Source organism: Physeter macrocephalus, unplaced genomic scaffold (assembly GCF_002837175.3).
Source record: "Physeter macrocephalus isolate SW-GA unplaced genomic scaffold, ASM283717v5 random_706, whole genome shotgun sequence".
Lineage (NCBI taxonomy): Eukaryota > Metazoa > Chordata > Mammalia > Artiodactyla > Physeteridae > Physeter > Physeter macrocephalus.
In genome coordinates this window covers 1-19,177 of record NW_021145812.1, presented here as the reverse complement: position 1 = coordinate 19,177, position 19,177 = coordinate 1, and the positions used below count along the sequence as shown (strand labels likewise).

Sequence of the window (19,177 nt, the reverse complement as noted above, 5' to 3'; positions counted from 1 at the left end):
AGCTGTGCATTCCTCAGAGGGCAAGGGTGGGTTTTGTTTGGTTTGTTGCTCCATTCCTGGAATGTTCCATAATATTTTGTTGAAGGGATATTGTTTGAATGATCAAATGGATTAATTTCCCTTTCCTTGCTGCCCATCCCCATCCTGCCAGTTTGTAACAGAGACTCAGTTTTGCACCTCTTCCTGCTCAGACTTTGCCTTGGAGAGTCTCTAGAAAGATCTGCAGGTTCATCGGCAGGATTTCTGCTCTGTGGGTTGTGCAGTCACAAAACTCACAACAAAGACAAAGTCAGCCGACCCCAGGGCATGTCCCTGTGGAACAGAAGGGCATACTGTTCTGCCCTTAGCAACACTGTGGCCAAGTCACTCACCTCACTGGGATGAGCATCCCCGGCGACCTAAGGTCCCTTCTGGCTCTGACCCCCCTCCGCCCCTCCCACCTCATGCCAAGTCAAGGCAGAGAAGGGGTCATGTACAGGCAGGGCATAGGGTTGGTTTGCTGCAGAGGCTCCAGGGCCCCGCCAAAGAGAGGGTGTGGATTTGGTTTCTGCCCTAAGGAAAGGAAGTCTCAACCCTGAGGTCCTTTTTGAGGGCATCAGGCAACTTGAAGAAGCTGAGATGGGGGATCAGGAACAGGCTAGCAGGTTCGTGAGGAATGGTCACTTCCACGGCATGGGCTGGGCCTGCCAACCTAGCAACAGACCATGGTGAGGACTGGGGTGGATGGAGAAGTAAAAGCAGGTCTTGTTCTTCAAGCTGCTGTTTAACCAGCAGTGGAGCCTGGGCCGCACCCAGGCACGAGGAGCCTGCCAGGGACTGACCACAGCCCTGTCATTCACAGGCCTCTCCCACCTGTCCTGATAGAATTAGCCACCACCGCCTCTTTCCACCCACCTGGGGTGCGGGTGCCCTAGGTGACAGGCCTAGATGACAGCATTGCCAAGAAGAATGTAAGAGAGGCCCAGCCCGGGGCCGCCCCAGGGACCTCACGCGTGACCTTCCTTCTCCAGGGCCTCTGGACAAGGACTGCGTGGGCATTTGGTAGACTGTGCAGAGAGGCAGCAATAGTCATCAGACCTGACTTCAGGTCTATAATGATGTGACCCACACAACTTAATTTCTCTGCCTTAGTCTCTCCTCCTGTAAAAGGGACTCATAACCTGCCTGTTGGGATGCTTACATCTGATAACGTGGGTGACACCTTTTGCCCCGCTCATCTCCCAGCAGTGGCCAAGGAATGGAGCTTTTCTTCCCGATTAGAGTGGCCAGGCCCAGACTATGCCCCTACAGGAACCACCAAGCCCCAGAAGAGTCGCCTTGGCTAGCTGTGCCCCACCACTCCCAGCTTCCTGCAATCGATTGCTCAAAAACCTGAGCCCCCAAAAAAGAAAGTCAACACACACACGAGAACTTCGGGTGTGGAAATGGAGCACACAGAAGGAAAACATTAGGAGCAGGACAAACAGAAATGTCATTTAGTTCAGCAACCCCATGGCAGCTCCAGAACCAAACAGCCCGCAAACAAGGCCACATTCAGCTCCCATCTCTGGTTTCTCCCCAGTCAGGCCTTGCCCTCATCCGTGACGTTAGTTCTTCTCTCAGCACTGCTTGCCAGACAGCTGCCCAACCCTTGGGGCTGCCCAATCGTGCCTGAGACCTGAGATCTTGAGAGATAATAATGGTTCTTTTGCGGCCTCCCGTTAAACACACACACACACACACACACACACACACTCATTCACATCCCAACTGATTCCCTACGGCAGAAAGAATTCCCATAACCCTAAGCAGGTAGAGCCCCCTCCCACCCCAGAGGAAAAGGACAGGAAGGCAAGGTCCCTGACAGCCAGATTTATTTTACATTCTCTTCCACAGGGGACTTGGGGGTTGGGGGCCGCTGGGCAGGCAGGAGGACAGCACACATCAGTCTCCCCGGAATACATCTGGGACAGGCCAGTCCTCGGAGGCCCCGCCCTTCCTGGGCGCTACAGCAGCAGGAGGATAAGCACGACCCAGGCCCAGGGCTCGGCAGCCTGTGGGAAGAGGAAACCTTCGGGCAAGACCTCTTGCCAGGCCTCGAACGCTAAGGAAGTGCTGTGTCCATCCCCCATCTCACTCCCAGGCCCAGCTGGAGGCAGGAAGGCAAAGGGGATGGCAGGCAAGCTGGAGTGAAAGGGGAGGAATCTCTTCCAGGCGAAGACGGCCTTTGGTCTCTATTAGGTTAGAAAGCTGGTCCCTGTTAGAGGAACCCCATGGGGGTGAAGCTGGGAGCGGGCCCCTGTTAGAGGAAACGCCATAGCAGGGTGGGGTGGCGGACGCGGGGGTCTGGTCTCAATAAGGCCTGGAAATAGTCTCCACTTCAAAGCAGACCTCTATATTTGGGGAGTGGGGTAGGGGAGGAAATAAAAGGGCTGTTAGAGGAATGCTTGTGAATTGTGGGTGGGAATCAGTCCAGGGGGCTTCGAGGGAGGTTCCGTGGGAAAGGCTGCTGAGGTTGTCTGCAGATGCCAGTGGCTCAGGTCCTGGGGGAGGAGGATGGGGGGGGCGTCCTCTCTCCCGCCCATAAGTGCTCTGCTCCCCATCCCATCCTGGCTGGGCTCTGAGTTGCCACGGAGATCACTCACACCGGGGCTACATAATTTCCAGGGAATGTCCCAAATTTCTGGGTCCTCCGGGAGACACCTGAAATAGGAAAGACAGAAAGAGCATCCCCCACGTTTTAAAAGAGGAATGGGGTTGGGGGAGTGAGAGCCCTGCCCTCTGCTGGCAGTGCCCAGAACTGCAAGTGGAGTCCCGGTCCCAGGGTGGATTTGTTTTTTCTCACTCCTGCCCCCTAGAGGCAGAAGATTAGATGGGACAAGCCATGCTTCATGATTTCCATACCGATGGACGAAATCTGAGCACTCAACAACTGTGTACAACTCTGCACACAGCACTGAATAACCCCACCCGTCCTTGGGAAAGCAAGGACACAGGAGGATGAATCATAGAACTTAAGTCGGGAGGAATCTCACTGGTCTAGTATGACACCCTAATTTTAGAGATGGGGCAGGTAAGGCCACATGAATTCCCCCAAAGCATTCAGCTGCTTAGAGGCAAAGGCGGGACTAAAATCCAGGCCTCTGTCTGCTACAACCCCAAAGAAACCTGTGTGCTGGGGTAGAGGAGGGGAAATGCTAGAAGACACAGGAATATAAGATGAAATTAAAGTCCTGGACCTTCCCCGCTTCCCGGCAGGCAGCCACTCCATCCTGTCTCTCTTCTGAGCAGCCCAGGCCCTTCTTGCCCGCAGGCCTTGCTGATACTCCTCCCCTGCCCGGAGTGCCTCCCCTCCCCTCTCTCCTCCCCAAATCCTTCCCCTGTTCCCCTACTTCCTCCAGAAAGCCTTCCCTGACCTGCACTGTCCAAAATGATACCCACCAGCCACATGTGGCTGCCGAGCACTTGAGATGTGCCAGTGTGACTGAGAAACCGAACATTCTAAACCTTTCCTCTAAAAGCACTTGTGGCTTATTCCACCAAAGTGGTGCTTTTTCCTCTTGTCTTTAGTAGGAGTTGTAAAAAAAAATGCAAAAGTAGACGTGTACAGAGTAAAATGAGAATGTGCCCCGATGCCCACCCATCCAAGTAAGGACTGTTAACAAGGTGGTGCTTCATAACCACTGGTGTGTCCGAAGCTTAGTCAGCAATGAGGTGCTGGGATTCAGATGAGAAAGGGGGGGACTGCCAGGTCAAGGTGCCACCCCTCCTCAGGCAGCCAGCCCTCCAACCCCTCAGGCCCTGCAGCCTGCTGAGTGGGAGCTTCCGCAGGATGTTCACTGCTCTCTGAGGACAGCCTCACCCTCTGAAGCTGAGGCCTGGACAGGGCCTGCCCACTCAGGGAAAAAGCCTGCTGGGTTGGTCACCTTGAATCAGGCCAAGGCCAACCTGAGGCTTCCTGCTTTAGTCCTTTGCCTGAGCTGCCCTTGGGCCAGCCCCGAGAGCCGGGATCTTTCTCCTCTCTCTCCTCTTGGGGGTGGGAGGAGCTAGCGGCTAGCTGGGGGTGGGGATACACAGGTGTGAGACTTGCTCCTTTCCATCGGGGGCTTAGTGTCTCAGGAGATAGGACCCTTCCCCTGCAAGGACTGCTCCAGAGACAGAGATGTATGATGGAAGGAACAGGGGCCTGGGAGTTGGGAACCGCACTGCCCTGAGTCCAGCTGGCTTCGTCAATGACCCTGAGCTGGTCTGCTTTCCTCCCAGGCCTCACCCCTCTTCAGGGAATGAAGGCAGGCAACAGAAGTGCTGGCTTTGGGGAAGGAGCCAGTGCCCGGCCGGAAGGGTGGGGGATGGTCAGTCCGTGAACCTTTGCTGAACCAACACTGGCTGCCAGTAGCAGCCACCCAAATCCCCCCAGGGACCCTGAGATACCCCTTCTGAACTGCCCCCAGCCCATCCCCCACAGGATCCGGAGATACCCCTTCTGGCCTGTCCCCCAACGCACTCCCCTAGAACCCTGATATACACCTGCCCCCAGCCCACATACCTACAAACCAGCCGTCGTCACACTGCTGCATGACATCCACCCAATCCCCCTCCCGCAGCTCCAGCTCATCCTCATTCTGGGGCCTGTACTGGTACATCGCCCGGTACCTGCAGGAAACATCGCCATGGCAACCACCAGAGCCCTCGCCCCTTCCCCAGACCAGGCCTGGAGTGTCTTAAAACCAAGGTAGCCACATCCTCTGAATTTCCCAGCGTCCCTCCATGCTCCCATTAGCCCCTGGCCCAGTTCCAGGGATGGCGACTGTGTTTGGCTTTAGCGCATTCTTCCCCAGGCCTGCTCCCTGCTCTCCAAGCCCTAATCACCCAAACCCCACTTCCTCTGAGTTCCCAGTGCCTTCAAATCTGTCCTACCAGCTCCCACACTTTGCGCATACACGCGCTGACCTCAGGGCTGGAAACGCAGTGAGGAGATGGAGGCCAGGGGGTCCAGTGTGGGAGGCTTGCTTTAAGGCCCAGGGCTGGCAGGGACAGGTCAGGAACACCGCAGACAAGCGCCCTCCTGCCTCCGCACCCCCCCACCCCACCAAAATCACCCATAAGCACTATAAGGACAAGCACTCTTTAGTAGGAATTTACCAACTCCATCCTGGGATGGTGGGGAAGAGCGGGTTAGGGGGTCCGTGTGTTCAACATTCCCTGTGGGGCAGCCCCCCAACCCTGACCAAGCACCCCAGACAGTACTCACAGGGTCCAGTGTATCTGCGGCGTGTTGGGGGATGAGGTCCCCAGCTCCAGGGGATGGCTGGAGCCTCCAGGATGGGACAGAGCTGACCCAGGGGTGCTGAGACTCTGGGGTCCACAGGAAGGCAGGCGGGCACATGCAAGCATGAAGTAGGAGAAGTGAACGGGCCTGCCCACCTCACCAGGAGCAGCTTCCCACGATGCCTCATCTTATCTCGCAATCCCCACAGCACAGGGAGATCTGTCTGACTGTTTCACTTCACAAGTGCTGGGAAGTTGGGCCCAGGTACAGTAGATGGCTGATTTGAACACGTGCACGGACAAAGCCAGGAGCGGGAGAAGTTCTGTGCGCTGGTTCTGTCTGCCCATAACAGTTTGCTGAGTGAGTGGATGAACCCAGGAGCAGATGCACTTGTCTGTGGGCTATGTCAGCACGAGGACCAATGGCTATCATTTACCCATCAGCTACTACCTACCAACTACCCTCTGCACCTCTGCAGTGGGGATTACTATCCCCATTCTACAGGCGAGGAAAGCCAGAACCAGAGAGGGCAAGTCATCTGCCCAAGGTCACACAGCAGGTGAATGGCAGACCCCCGACTCATGGCACACCCTGTCCCAGAGGCTGATATAGGGAAATCCCAAGAGTGGATTCTGGAAGGTCAGGAGGTTGGTGCTGGCTTTGGTTTCTCCCTAGAAACTCCTGCCTCCCTGGGCTGCAGCTCAAGGACAGAACCAAGGGTCTGAGGTCCTCAAGGCCAGGATGGGGCTGCAACACAAGGTTCTGCCCAGTCACCCCACTAGTCTGTCCTGAGCAGTCTGGGCGGGATTCCGAAGCACAGACCATCACAGGAATGGGGGATACAGTGCGTGGAGCAGGGCTCAGCTCTCCGGTCTGAGGCAGGTCACCTTACCTGGGTCTGGGGTCTGGGCTCCTGGGTGGGGAAGGAGAAGCCAGTGCGGCGGGGGGAGGTCCGGCCCCCCCAGTCGGTGGCCTCAAATGGGCTGCGCGGCATTAATGGGGAGCTGGGGTGATGGGCCAGGTGGGCACTGGTCAGGCGGGGAGATGCAGGGAGCTGGGGGCTGTCGTCGCAGACCCGAAGCCGGGGCTCCCGGGTCACCTGCACGTAGCTGGCAGGGAAGATGCCCTGGCGCCCGGTGCCTGAGATGCGGCCCTCGTACCAGTGCTCGTTCACCTTGCGGATCAGGCAGATGCGCTCCCCCTGGTCGCAGAGAGGGAGTTAGTATCTGCAGGGCCCTCCCGGGTGCCATGTACCCGAGGGAGCCTACGTGGGACAGTGTTATTTAAACCTAACACCTTGCACGAAGGGATCAGGCTCAGAGGGTGTCAGCAGGTTATACAGAGGTCACGCAGCTCAATGCCAGGCTGGTAAGAAGCACTGGGCAGGCATTAGCCACCCCTGCCATGACTGGGTCCTTCCCTGCCTCCGCCCTGGGTGATCCGGTCACCACTGCATCAAAAAACAAACTCTCTGAGGGCAGCTGGCGTGTCCTCGAGCCCCCATGCTGACTAGTGTTAGTGGGGCTGCCCTGGGAAGGATGGTCTCTGGCCTCCACCTGCCCCCACCTCTCTCCATCCAGCCACCTCCTTCCCCCTCTCTCCCTGGGCCAGCTGTTCTGGGGAAACATTCGCTAGTGGCAGTCATGGCCTCTGCCCCTAACATCAACCAAGGGAGACCAGTTCCCTGCTTTCCAGGACAACATTTTTCAAGCTTTCTGAACCATGATCTATAGTAAAAAATATGTCATAATAACAATCCAGTACACACACAAACATATATACATAACTGTCTAAAAGTCTGTAAAACACCTTTCTACATGCAAGGCATTCTAAAATTTCCATTCTATTAAACATGCTGAGGAAATTCCCTGGCAGTCCAGTGGTTAGAACTCGATGCTCTCACTGCCATGGGCCCAGGTTCGATCCCTGGTTGGGGAACTAAGATCCCACAAGCTGTGAGGATCCCGCCACCAAAAAAAAAAAAAAAAAAAAAAAAAGCTGGCTGTGATCCTCACAGCCTATCAAACTGCAATATGAACAAAGCACAACTACTCTAGAAGTTTTGAACATTTAAAAAATGGGCAAAATTAAGGGAAATATATCCAAAGAGACTGAGGAAAAAAATCTGAAATACTACTGAAGATGGGTACACCTGATTTTTTTTTAAATGTTTTTACTGCACATATTTACCTGTGTCTTCACCTGCCCCTGCCCTGCACCCACACTCCCTGCCTGGCCGCACCTTTCGGAAGGAAAGCTCCACCTCCAGATCCCCCTTGAAGTTGTACTGGGCCACGGCTTCTCCATACTCTAGCACCTGGTAGGTTGGAGGCTTGATGGGCTTGGGGATCTCATCTGCAGGCAGCACCTGTAGGAAGAAAGGGCAATGAGGAAGAGTCACCTTGGGCATCAACTGGGCACAGACCTGGGGCTCCTGGGAGGGTGAGGCAATATGGGCAAGATCTGTCCTCAGACCAGAGAGGAGACAGACACCAGACACAAGACTGCGGGTGGCCAGGGATGAGCACAGGCAAGGGGGTAGTCAGTCCCAGAATGCTCCTGGAGGAAGAATTTCCATCAGAGGTATGTGGAGTGGGCATTATTAGAGTGGACAACAGCAGTGCAAATAGGAGACAGTTTAAATTGGAGCACAGAAGGACATGAGGAGTTCCAAGGAGCAGGGAACTCCTGGTTACCTAAAAGTGAGGATCTACCATTTCACTGCTGCTGAGAACCAAGTGTCCCTCCTTCTCCTCCTCCTCCTCCTCCTCCCCTTCTACCCCACCAGGTGCCCTGAGTCCCCACACTCTCTCTGCTTCACCCTACCCAGAAATATCAAGACACTAGTAAACTAGTTCCTACTAAAATGTAAATGACAGATGACATAGAATACTATATATACTTTGTGGAACTTCAGGATCAGGGACATCATTCTGAGGATAGGGGAGGTCTATTGATGCCTATGAGATGAAGAGCCTGAATTAGATGACCCAATCCATGAGACAAAAAGGAAGCCACAAAGGAAATGAGAATAGTTTGAGTTGAGTGAAAAAAACAAAATATCAAAATCTGTGGGATGTAGTTAAAGCAGTGCTTAGAGGAAAATTTATAGCATTAAATGTTTACATTAGGGGAAAAAGGTTTCGAATCAATAATCTAAATTACCACCCTAAAAAACTAGAAAAAGAACCTAATGCAGGCTGAGGAAAGGAAATAACGAAGTGGCGGAAATCAATGAAACTGAAAACAAAAATAGAGAAAAATCAGTGAAATCAAAAGTTGGTTCTTTGAAAAGATCAATAAAATTAACAAATCTCTAGCCAGAATAAGAAAAGATACAGATTACCAATATCAGGAATGAAAGAAAGGACATCACTCTGCATCTTACTGACATTAAAAGGATAATCAGGGGACTTCCCTGGTGGCACAGTGGTTAAGAATCCGCCTGCCTGGCTTCCCTGGTGGCGCATAATCAGGGGACTTCCCTGGTGGCACAGTGGTTAAGAATCCGCCTGCCGGGCTTCCCTGGTGGCGCAGCGGTTGAGAGTCTGCCTGCCAATGCAGGGGACACGGGTTTGTGCCCTGGTCCGGGAAGATCCCACATGCCGCGGCGCGGCTGGGCCCGTGACCCATGGCCGCTGAGCCTGCGCATCCGGAGCCTGTGCTCCACAACAGTAAGAGGTCGGCGTACCGCAAAAAAAAAAAAAAAAAAAAAAAGAATCCGCCTGTCAATGCAGGGGACACAGGTTCGATCCCTGGTCCAGGAAGATCCCACATGCCGCGAAGCAACTAAGCCAGGGTGCCACAACTACAGAGCCTGTGCTTTAGAGCCCACGAGCCATAACTACTGAGCCCACGTGCCACAACTACTGGAGGCCGTGCTCTGCAACAAGAGAAGCCACTGCAATGAAGACGGAAGGAAGCCAAAAATAAATAAATAAATAAGGATAATCAGGAAACATGAACAACTTTATGCCAATAAATTAGATAATTTAAAATTCCTTAAAAGATGCAAATACCAGAGATAACCTGTAGCCCTACATCTATCAAATCCAGAACCTGTCTCTGGATTCAGATTCTACATCTTCTACTTAACAACTTGTCTCTAAACCTTAGCAAGTGCATCTGCAAAATAGGGACGATTTATCAATTCCCCAGGTTAATGAGGGGAACAAGGGAAGTAATACACGGGAAGAAGATGATGCAAGTACATGTGATTTGTGAACTGTCACACGATTCGTACTCTTGCCAGTTGCAATTAGAATTCTTCCCAAAGATAGCTTGAGAGAGGTAGATTCTGAGTGGTGAAAGTGGGGGAGGCCGACAGAGGCTGATGGCCTCTGGTACAGGAACTGAGTTGTTTGGTTCTTCCCCCCTGGGCTGGGCTCCACCTTTAGCCCCTCATTTAACAAACATTTCCTGAGGGCATGAATGAGGCTGAGACTTGGCCCCTGCCCGGATCTCACAGTTTTACACCTTAGGAAACTTGCCAGATGTGAAGGAGCAGCCAGCTCCAGAGAGGGGCCCTGGATGGTTAAAGGGGTCTGCGCTCTCTGAAAACCCATCCGCCCGCCCAGCCAGGCCCCTGCTTCTTGTTGCCCTGCTCACCTCCACGTAATTAGCAGGGAAGATGCCCAGCCGGCCGTGGTGCTCCCCCTCCAGCCAGTTCCTGTCCACCTCCTTGTGGATGTAGACAATGTCACCCTTCTTTAGAGTCAGCTCCCTGAAGGCCAGAGCAAGGACATCTAGCAACCTGAGGTCCTCCAGGTCCTCCTTCCCTTCAGACCCTGCCCAGCGCACCCAGAGTCCCCTCCACCCTCTGGGGGGCCCACTGCAGCTCTGCCCTCCCAGAGACTGCCCCAGAGGGAAGGAGAGGGAAGAGAAGGGCACTTACTTAGGGGACTGTGCCTGGAAGTCAAACTTGAGCCGGGCGGCCTTCCTCTGGGCAGGGGGAGAGGACAGAGGGACTGACCTCAGTCAAACAGCTGGCAGGCCGGAAGAGCAGTCACCGGGACCCACCCCAGGCCCTCCTTGCACCCTGACCCTAACGTTCCCACCCCCCTTACCTTCTTCTCTTCCTTCCTGGCTGGGCTGCCCCCTGGTTCAGAGGCACTAGGGTCTGTGGAGAAGCACTACCTCAGCTTGGGAAGGCCATGTCTGGGGGGTAGGGTTGGGATGGGGTTCTGCTCCCCTTCCCCGCCCAGGACAGGAACCAGTGGAAGCACGGGGCTCCATGACCTTCCTGCCACCTCCCCCGGGGCCCCAGCAGATCTGGTGCCTGGTGGTGGTGGTGGTGGTGGTGGGCGTCTGCCTGGGTAAGAACAAGAGCAGGATCTGGTTCTTACCTCGGGTTGAGGAAGGGTAGTCGAAGTCCCTCCGACCTAGGAAGGGGCTTCCTCCGTCCGCCATCCTGTGGGCGCTCAGGGAGGAACCCTGATAAAGTGCATTCGGGGAACTGGAGCTCCAGGCAGAGGCCGGGCTGCGCGGGGGCACACGAGTGAGCCACCTGTCTGGACCTTCACAGCCTACCCAGCTCACCCCTGACCGCCCAGATGTCCCACCCACCCCCTTCTCCCATCTCCCGCCGCCTCCTCCCAAGGCGTCTCCCAGGTCCCGGGCTCTCAGCAGAATGTCCTACTTCCCGAGCGGTAAAGGCCTGGAAAGGGTGCGGCCCGGGGTGGGGGAGGCGGGAGTGCGCGGCGGGATCCCCTCGCCGCCACCACCCGAGTCCCGAGCTGGGGGTAGGCTTCCCTCTGCGGGCCAGGGACGGCCCCCCTGGCGGCGAGCGGTGGATCGGGCCCCCGCCGGCCACTTTCCGCGCTCCGGGTCCCTCCTCCCGCCGTCAGTGTCCCGGGCTCGCCCCCTCCCCGCGCCACGTCCCCGCCGGCGGCCCTCCCGCCCCGCCCCGCTCCGCCGCCACTCACCGCGCGGGGGGTCGCGGCTCCCGGGACCGTCGGGGCGCCTGCGAGCTCTGTGCGGGAGACGGGCGCGGTCAGGGCCCGGGACGCCGGTCCCCGACACAGCCGAGGCCGCCGCCTCCGGAAAAGTTTGCGGCTCGTAGGGGAGCGGGAGGGGGAGAGGGGAGGGGCGGTAGGGGGAGGGGAGGGGCGGTAGGGGGAGGGGTCCTAGAGTCGCCCGCGCGGGCGGCGGGCTGGGAACTGGAGGAGCGAGGAGCCGGAGGAGGAACCGCGGGTGCGGAAGGGGGAGGGGGGGCCGGGAAATCGGGGCCTGGTTGGGGTTGGGGTCCCAGCGGGCTGAGGTTTAGGAGGCGAGGCGGGGCGAGGCGGGGGACCCCGCGGGGGACCCCTCCGGCTCCCGTACGGCAGGCTGCCATGGAGTCGGCCTGGGAGGGTTCTTAGGGGTCACTAGGAACAGTGAACGCCCTGCATTTTAGGAAGGAGAGAGCAAACAGGGATGAAGTCTCCCAAGGTCGCGAGTGCGGCTGGAGGCGACGCCTCTCGTCGGCCTGCGCCTCCCACCCAAGCCCGGCAGCCGCGGCTCCGGGTTCCTGCGTCCCCCCGGGAGAGGGCTGGGAGGCCGGTACCTTGGGGGTCGGCTGCCCGGTCTCAATGGCACGCAGGTCCTTGTCCAGCTCGGCGCTCAGCTTGGCCAGCTCTCTCTCCAGCAGGACCTGGCGGTGGGTTATGGGGGGAGACTTGGACAGCGGGGAGGGGCGGGGGGCTGTGCACCGTGGGGGGTGCTGGTCAAAGGTCAGATGTTCCAAGCCCAGTGGGCAGCGGGACGGAGGACACGGTGCCTGGGTAAAGGGCAGGCTCAGGGCACGGGGCCAGGCCAGGCTGCCTGCCTCTGGGCCTGCCAGGAGGGCCCTGCCCACTGACCAGGCTCTCCCATCCCCTACTCCCATGGTAATGCTTTAGTACTTGCTGATGTGCCTCAGTACCATTTTCTGTTGAGTTACCTCTCTGTTCAAGAGCCTACAGGACTCCCTACTTCCTCGCCCATCAAGTCTTCTACGGCCTTCCACAGCCTGGCTTCTCCCTAAGCAACCTGCTTTCCCTCCCACTGCCCGTGCAGCCGGCTGAGTGTTACACACACACACACACACACACACACACACACACACACACACGGCCCCTCCAGCCTTTGCCTGTGTCTCCCCCATCCTAAGCCCCTCTCTCTGCCTCTCCTCCAAGCTCCACCTCCAATCCAAGAACATTTCCTGACAATTCCAGTCCACACTAATCACTCCCTTCTCAGCTCCTGCTTTGATGAACACACAGTTTTCAACACACGTTTACTGAGCGCCTACTGTATGCCAGGCACTGTCCTGGGTGCTGAGGGTATAGAGGTAAACTGTATGGGACTGGAGAGGGTCGGAGCTTTGGGTCCATGGCCTTTGCCCATGGTCACTGGGACCAACACCACCCATAATTTCCCTCGTTGTTCCCCCAACATGCTGTCTCCTCTCCTGCCCACCTGCCCACAACACTCACCTCGATGGGCTGGGGAGGCTTCTCAACAGGGTCATCTACCAGTGGTTTCTTGGGCTAAGAGTGGGACAAGTGAGTCAGAGGGGGTGAACTCGCTCCCCAAATGCACTAGCTGAGGGTGCATCCTATTCCAGAGAACCAGGCCCACACTCACCTTCTTCCCAGTCTCTAGTTCTTGCAGAAACTGGTTCCAAGATTCTTCTGTCCAGACATTGTCTGCTTTCTCTCGGTGTCTGAACACCTGCATAGGGGTGGGTAGGCATCAGCTTGAGTAGAGAGGTACTGGGACACTGGCCAGGCTCAAAAAGCAGGCTTTCAGGCCACTGTCCCACCCCATCAGTGCCCTCCTAAGGATTCTGGGCTCTTCTGGCTGCACAGGCCCCAAGCTGAAAAAAAAGCCTTATCTGTGCTATTGCAGCAGAGGGCCTGGCCAAAGAGTGTGGTGGCGGGAGAAGTGGGGAGGCGGGGGATGGGGGGGGGATGGAGGGGGCGGGGAGGGCGGGGGGGTGATGCTGGGAGAGCTACCTGATTTGGGGTCTGGTGCAGGGAAGAGGATGCTCCAGGATTGCAATTGAAGGTGTTTCTAAGAAACTCTTCAGAGACATTCCAGCTTCTTCTAACAAAAGGGAAGGACATCTCTTCAGTTTCCTTTTAGGGAAACTGAGGCACGCGTGAGCACACAATCCCCCTCCCCACCTGCCTCTGGGCTGTGGAAGCAGTGTTAAATAGTAAAACATTATAAGCTCCGAGTTCGAATCCCAGCTGGCCCCACCACTTAGCTGTGTCACCTTTTGGCAAGTTAATGAATTCTCAGAGTCTCTGATTCGACACCTATAATATGAGAATGATTCCTACCTTCATAAGGGTGTGGTAAAGCTTAGGTGGGGGAACATAATGTGAGACACCCAGGAGAAGGGCTGACACACACATCTGCTCCAGGAGTGGCCAGTCCCTTTCCTGCTGGCCTTGGTGGAATACCCCGCATTTGTGTTCTGTCTGGCCCCGTGACTGTGGGTATGTATGTTTGTGCAGCTTCCATGAAGCTGGTCGCCATGACTAAGTGCCTTGCCCAACGGTGTGGGACTATGTCTTAGCCCCAGGAAACCCCAAGACAGGGCAAAGAGCCTGCAGGCCTGACCCTGGAACTCTGGGCAAGTTACTTCTGATCCATGGGCCTCAGTTCCCTGAGATGCTGGATCAGTGATGTCATCTGTCACATTTGCCTTAGTTCCCCTCCAGGGCTTCCTTCTTGGCTGGCTGAAATGTTCCAGCCTCTGCTGAGTTTGAATGTTTCCACCAAGTGGAACCATTGTACCAAGCTTATCAAATGATGGAATGTCTGACGGGAGGGTCAGTATTTGTTGGCTGTAACTATGACTCCATTCTCTATTTTAGAAAGAACATCAGTAATAACACTGATAATGAGAATGGAATACATTGTTCCTAATTTAAGGAAGCTCTAGTCATAATCAAGCCTGTATAATAATAATGTTTGTGGAGACTTGCAATGTACCTTGATCTTCACGACCACCCTCTGATGCCCACTTAACAGATGGGGCTAGTGAGGCGTAGACTGGTTACCTCGGTCAAGGTCACATGGCTAGTGGCAGCACACCGACTTTAATCCAGAACTCTGGGTCCAAATCTTGACCAAATCTTGTCCAAATCTTAGTCTCTACCTTACCGATGATGCCAAGAGCCACAGCCCAGTTAAGACAATGTTGATGAGGTCACCCCCTCCCCATAAAGGAATCAGAAACTCATTGATTACACTGTGACAGAGAAGCTCCTGATTCTTAAGGTTGGGCTGAGCTCCTACAGGGCCCTGCAGCCCGGGCTGGGCTCAGGTGGTTTGCACAGAGAAAAGGAACTCCGTCCTTGACCTATCTGGAGGGTTCCTCTCTCAGCGGCATCTGGGAGAAAGCTTGGGATCCTCTATGCCCCTTGTTTTCTTCCAGGCTTCAGAGTGGATGGCCACAGGTCCCAGGTCCACGCCTAGTCATGGGCTGCCCCGCTCTCCACCCCATTTGATGAGTGGATCTTTGGGGTGATGAGTTCCTGCTGCCAACCACAAAGGCATCACAGGCGGTCCTGACCAGGAATGGCGCAAAGTCCATCCCTGCCCGCCATTCCCCTTTGGCTCTGGCGGCGAGGGGAGCATCTGGAGCAGTGGGGACCCTGAGAAGGGGCAGAGCCATGGAGGGGAGCCAGCCGCCCTGCTCCAAGACTGTGCCGCTGTGGCCACCAGGGGGCGCCGGTCCCCACAAGGAAGCCAGCGCCCCTCTGCAGCTCCTCCCCACGTGGGCTCACCCGCTCAGAGACGACGTCTGGCCTGGCCTGGCAGCAGGTCTTTGCGGGGGCCCTGGATGCCTTGAGTCTGCTGAGGTGGCACAGGAAGAAGCCACTGAAAGTGGGAGAAAACAAGCAGGGGTGGTGGGAGGTGAGAGCTGGGGTTCAGGGCGCCTGGGTGACCCTTGAAGGTTCTGGCCCACACCCACCCGTGCTCCTGGATGGCTGGTGGGAATGGGGGTGACAGTCTGGACCACGAAATATGGGCTTGGGGCCAAGAGCTTTATATTCTTTACTGAACTTTCCAAACATCTCTGGGGTGTTCCCATTCTACACGTGAGGAAAGAGAGGCCCAGAGAAATCACGGCCAGGGCTAGGCATTCACTGGACAGTGAAGCAGAGGCTCTTAATTACCATCTACCAGCGCATTTGGAGCTCGCGGAAATGGGCTATACAAACTTCTCAAGCTGAGTTCAGCCAACTGGGGAGCCCCAAAGCCAGGTGTGGCTGCAGGGAGGGGCAGATGCAGGCGCCGGGCTGGGGTGGGACACCCGCACCCCCTCACCTTTGGGTGCTTCCTCGAAGGTCCGGTCCAGCTGCAGGTCTGTGGGAGCAGAAAGGACCAGGTCAGGGCTGGGGCAACAAGTGAGGATGGCGGGCCCCATGAGGCTGCCCCAGAGGCTCCCAGCACCCCTCTTGCCTAGAGCAGGGGCCAAGGGGCTGAGTCAGGGCCTGAAGAATGTCCCGAGGGAGGGAAGGAATTAGGTTTCTGGGAGGGCTTGAAATGCCTCTGGCCGACTTAGGGCCTGAGCGAGCCAACGGGGGCAGTGGCCTCGCCCAAACCCTCCTGCCCCTCCCTCCCAGCATTCCCACACACACCCTCTTCCTGACCTTTGCAGACCTGCCCTCACCAGGTCAGTTTGGGGATTCCCACCTCCCCTTCGCCCTCTTTCCCTTTCTGCACCCTCTTCTCAACACCTGTCCTTCCCCCTTTGCCCAGACCCACTCCTCAAGGTGCTCAGGACTTTCTGGGGCCTCCTAGGAAAAGCTACTGACCAGCCAACCCACTTGATCCCCTTGGCACGCAGACACACGACCAGAGTTCCGACCTTAAACGCAAACCAAAGCGCCCCTCTCCGTATCCCACACCTTCCTCCAGCTCCCGGAGCTTTCTGCTTTCCTTTGCAGCAAACCGCTGCCCATAAGGAACTCAGTGTCTCCAGTTCCCCTTCCCGATAAGCAGGCTTTCAGCCTGAGCCACCCTCATCAAGGACCCCAGAGACCTCCGCCTTACCAGATCAAAGGGCAGTCCCGCTTGACCATCAACAGCACCTGTCACAGTGGAGCACTTCCTCCTTTTGAAATTCCTTTTCACTTGGCTTCAGGGAGACCACTGGTTTTCCTCCTGCCTCCCGGGCTGCCCCTTCCCAGGCTGCATAGCTGATGCCTGCCCATTTCTCAAACCAAGTGCTTCAGGGCTCAGTCCCTGGGCCTCTGTCTCTCCGTCTCCCTGGGTGATCTGGTCTAGTCTTCTACCTTAAAGATCACTGTCTACTTCAGGGACTCATAACCTTAGCTGCACATCGGAGTTACTTGGGGGAACCTTTAAATCAAAATCTCTTTTGAGTGGGTCCCGGGTATTAACATCTGTAGCTTAGGCCTCGCCTCTGAACTGCAGACTTGTATATCAGCTGCCACTTTGGGTGAACCATATCGAAAGCTGAACACCCCTTAGACCTGCACCTCTCGCAGCCTCCCCTGTGTGTACGTGCATTTATAAAGGGCAACTCCATCGACTCACTCAGGTTTAAAGTCATCCCTGACTCGCCTCTTTCAATCCATCAGCAAATTCCCATGACTCCGTCTCCGGAATCCCACAAGGCCCGCTGCTACTGCCCTGGTCCGAGACTCTTTAGGCTGCATCAAGCCAGGCCTCCTGACTGGTCCCGCACCTCCGCGCAGCCCCACCTCTTCCCCTCCTGGCAGCCAGAGGGAGCCTCGTCAGCCATCACTTGTCAGAGCCTGTCACTCACTCTTCTCAGAGCCTCTGGGTGGTTCCTCAGTTCTCGCAGAGTAAAAGCCAAAGGCTCTGGGCGACTGGACCCCAGCACCTCTGTGATCCATCTCCTAACACGTGCCTCTCTCACTGTGGTCCAGCCCCTCCCCGTGGCTCCAGAACATGGCCGGCCTGCTCTGCTTCTGGGTCCCTGGTGCTCCCCAAGCGGCAACGCTCCTCCCCCAGCCCTGCAGGGCCAACTCCTTCACACCCTTAGCTCTCCGCTCAGATGCCACTTCTCAGGGGCCTTTCCTGACCAGCCTGCGTGAGGTGGCAGCCTCCCTGCACTGGGCACTGCCCCGGCTTTTTTTTCCCTAGCCCTTACCACCACCTGCCATGTTAAATACTTATCTGTTTATTCTGTGACCCCCCTCTGCCTTAAGCTTCGCTAGGGCAGAGACATTCTCTTTTGCTCCCTGTTTTGTCTTCAGCGCCTAGAATAGTGCTCAGCACACAGCAAGTGCTCAGCAGTTGGTTCAGGGACTGACCGAACAAATGTGTGACCTCATGGCTTCCCAGGCCCTCAGAGGACACCGGGGACAGGGAGGAGATTGGCGGCTCCTTCCTTTGGCCTGTTTTAGCAACCACTCATCACAGAGCCTGGGGTGGGTGGAGAGACTTCCCGGGGCAGGTAAGTTCCCTTTTCTACCCCTTACTCCCCAAGCCCCAGGGGCCCGAGCCCACGTAGGCAGAGAGAGGTCTCTGGAAGGGTGTCTCACCCGGCAGTTTCCGGTGAATCTGCTGGAACATTCTCCGGTACCAGTCCCTGGGGCTGTCAACACTCTGGGATCAGAGAAGGCAAAGTCAGGCTACCCTCCCAATATCAAACCACAGAAGTTTTCTCCTCCCTGAGTCCTTTCTCTGGCCACCCTTGAAGCCCCAGTGGGTGGGCTGTTGTGACATCTTTAACAACCATAACTTCGTGTAGCGTGTTATGTTTGAATAAGATATATGGAAGGATATCCACCAGTGATGGTCCCTAAGCTGTGAGATTTGGGGTAGTTTACATTTTTTTCTCTTAGCTTTTCTGTATTTCTGATGATTCCACGCAGAACATGTGCTTCTATGTAATGAAAAATAAATGCAACAGTATCGGTGGGGGGATGGGGTGGGAATGGTATTTCACATCCTCTGCCTCACCTGTGACGCAAAAGAACCCTGGGAGGCAGAAGGGTATGTTACCAACTGGAGTTTCACTTGAGGGTGAGGAGGTGGAGAACTAGAGGAGGCGACTGGCTCAGAACAGGCCTGGGGGTGGAAGAGGGGCAGGTCCTCTGCACCCGGACCCCACCCCCGGATCCTCCCACGCCTGCCACCCCTTGAGGCCTTCTCACTCAGGACTCTCCCGTTCACCCATTCAGCTGGTAACTTACTCAGCACCCGATTCACGAGTGCCGTGCCAGGTCCTGGGGCCGTGAAAATGGGGGGTGGTCCCTGAGAGGGTCAACCCTTACACTAGTGGCGCTCTACCACTGAGAACCTGGCGGGCAGTCTAGAACCCCCCCAAAAAACCACTGTGCAACTCAGACATGCAAGAATGCCTGTAATTTTATGGGGCCCATGATCCCCCAAACCCATCATGGTTGAACCCCTGCTTTAGTCTGGCACGGCATGGGTACAGCCTTTGTTGTCAGAGGTGGAGCTCAGCGTGGGTCCCTGGGCCCCATCGATCAGTGGCCCCAACCCTGGACTCACAGATCGGGGTGCAATAGGCATGCCGCTCTCATCCACAGGCCCGATTCCCTCATACTTGACCCAGCGCTTGTTCAGACGTTTGCTATCCTTGGTCCACGTGGCTGACCAGTTCTGGGGATGCTGGCAGGCAGGGGTCTTCTGGTTCCCAGAAGGCCGGCTCCCAGGACCTGGCCAGGTCTGATACCAGGCAGGGTCTGTGGGGCACGTACAGGGGAGCTTTAGCAAAGGGCAGGGGTCCCACCTGGGCTTGTTTGTCCCTTAGCTCCTCAGAACACTGATCCTTGTGGGTTCAAAAGTTTCAACATCTCCTTGTTTGTCTGAGTTGACGACACAGATTGTCCAAATGTCCCCATCCCTAGCAGGACCACAGGCCTCTGTTTATTTTTTAGTAGTTAAAGTGAATGCAAATGGACTTTATCTTGAGAAAACTGTGCCCGT

The 19,177-nt window shown here is 56.1% G+C and overlaps 1 protein-coding gene across 1 annotated transcript; it reads right to left on the bottom strand.

Moving 5' to 3' along the window:
- Nucleotides 1-1,836: 1,836 nt before the first annotated feature.
- SORBS3 (sorbin and SH3 domain containing 3) lies at nucleotides 1,837-18,996 on the bottom strand (the record flags this gene model as incomplete). Its single annotated transcript, XM_028485713.2, has 18 exons — nucleotides 1,837-2,682; nucleotides 4,526-4,632; nucleotides 5,231-5,334; nucleotides 6,141-6,449; nucleotides 7,491-7,616; nucleotides 9,857-9,971; nucleotides 10,143-10,189; nucleotides 10,315-10,367; nucleotides 10,594-10,727; nucleotides 11,173-11,219; nucleotides 11,793-11,879; nucleotides 12,703-12,756; nucleotides 12,854-12,940; nucleotides 13,225-13,315; nucleotides 15,010-15,103; nucleotides 15,554-15,592; nucleotides 17,764-17,827; nucleotides 18,740-18,996. Coding segments are annotated over 18 exons (1,877 nt in total), but the record flags the coding sequence as incomplete, so codon positions are not given.
- Between the last annotated feature and the right edge of the window lie 181 nt (nucleotides 18,997-19,177).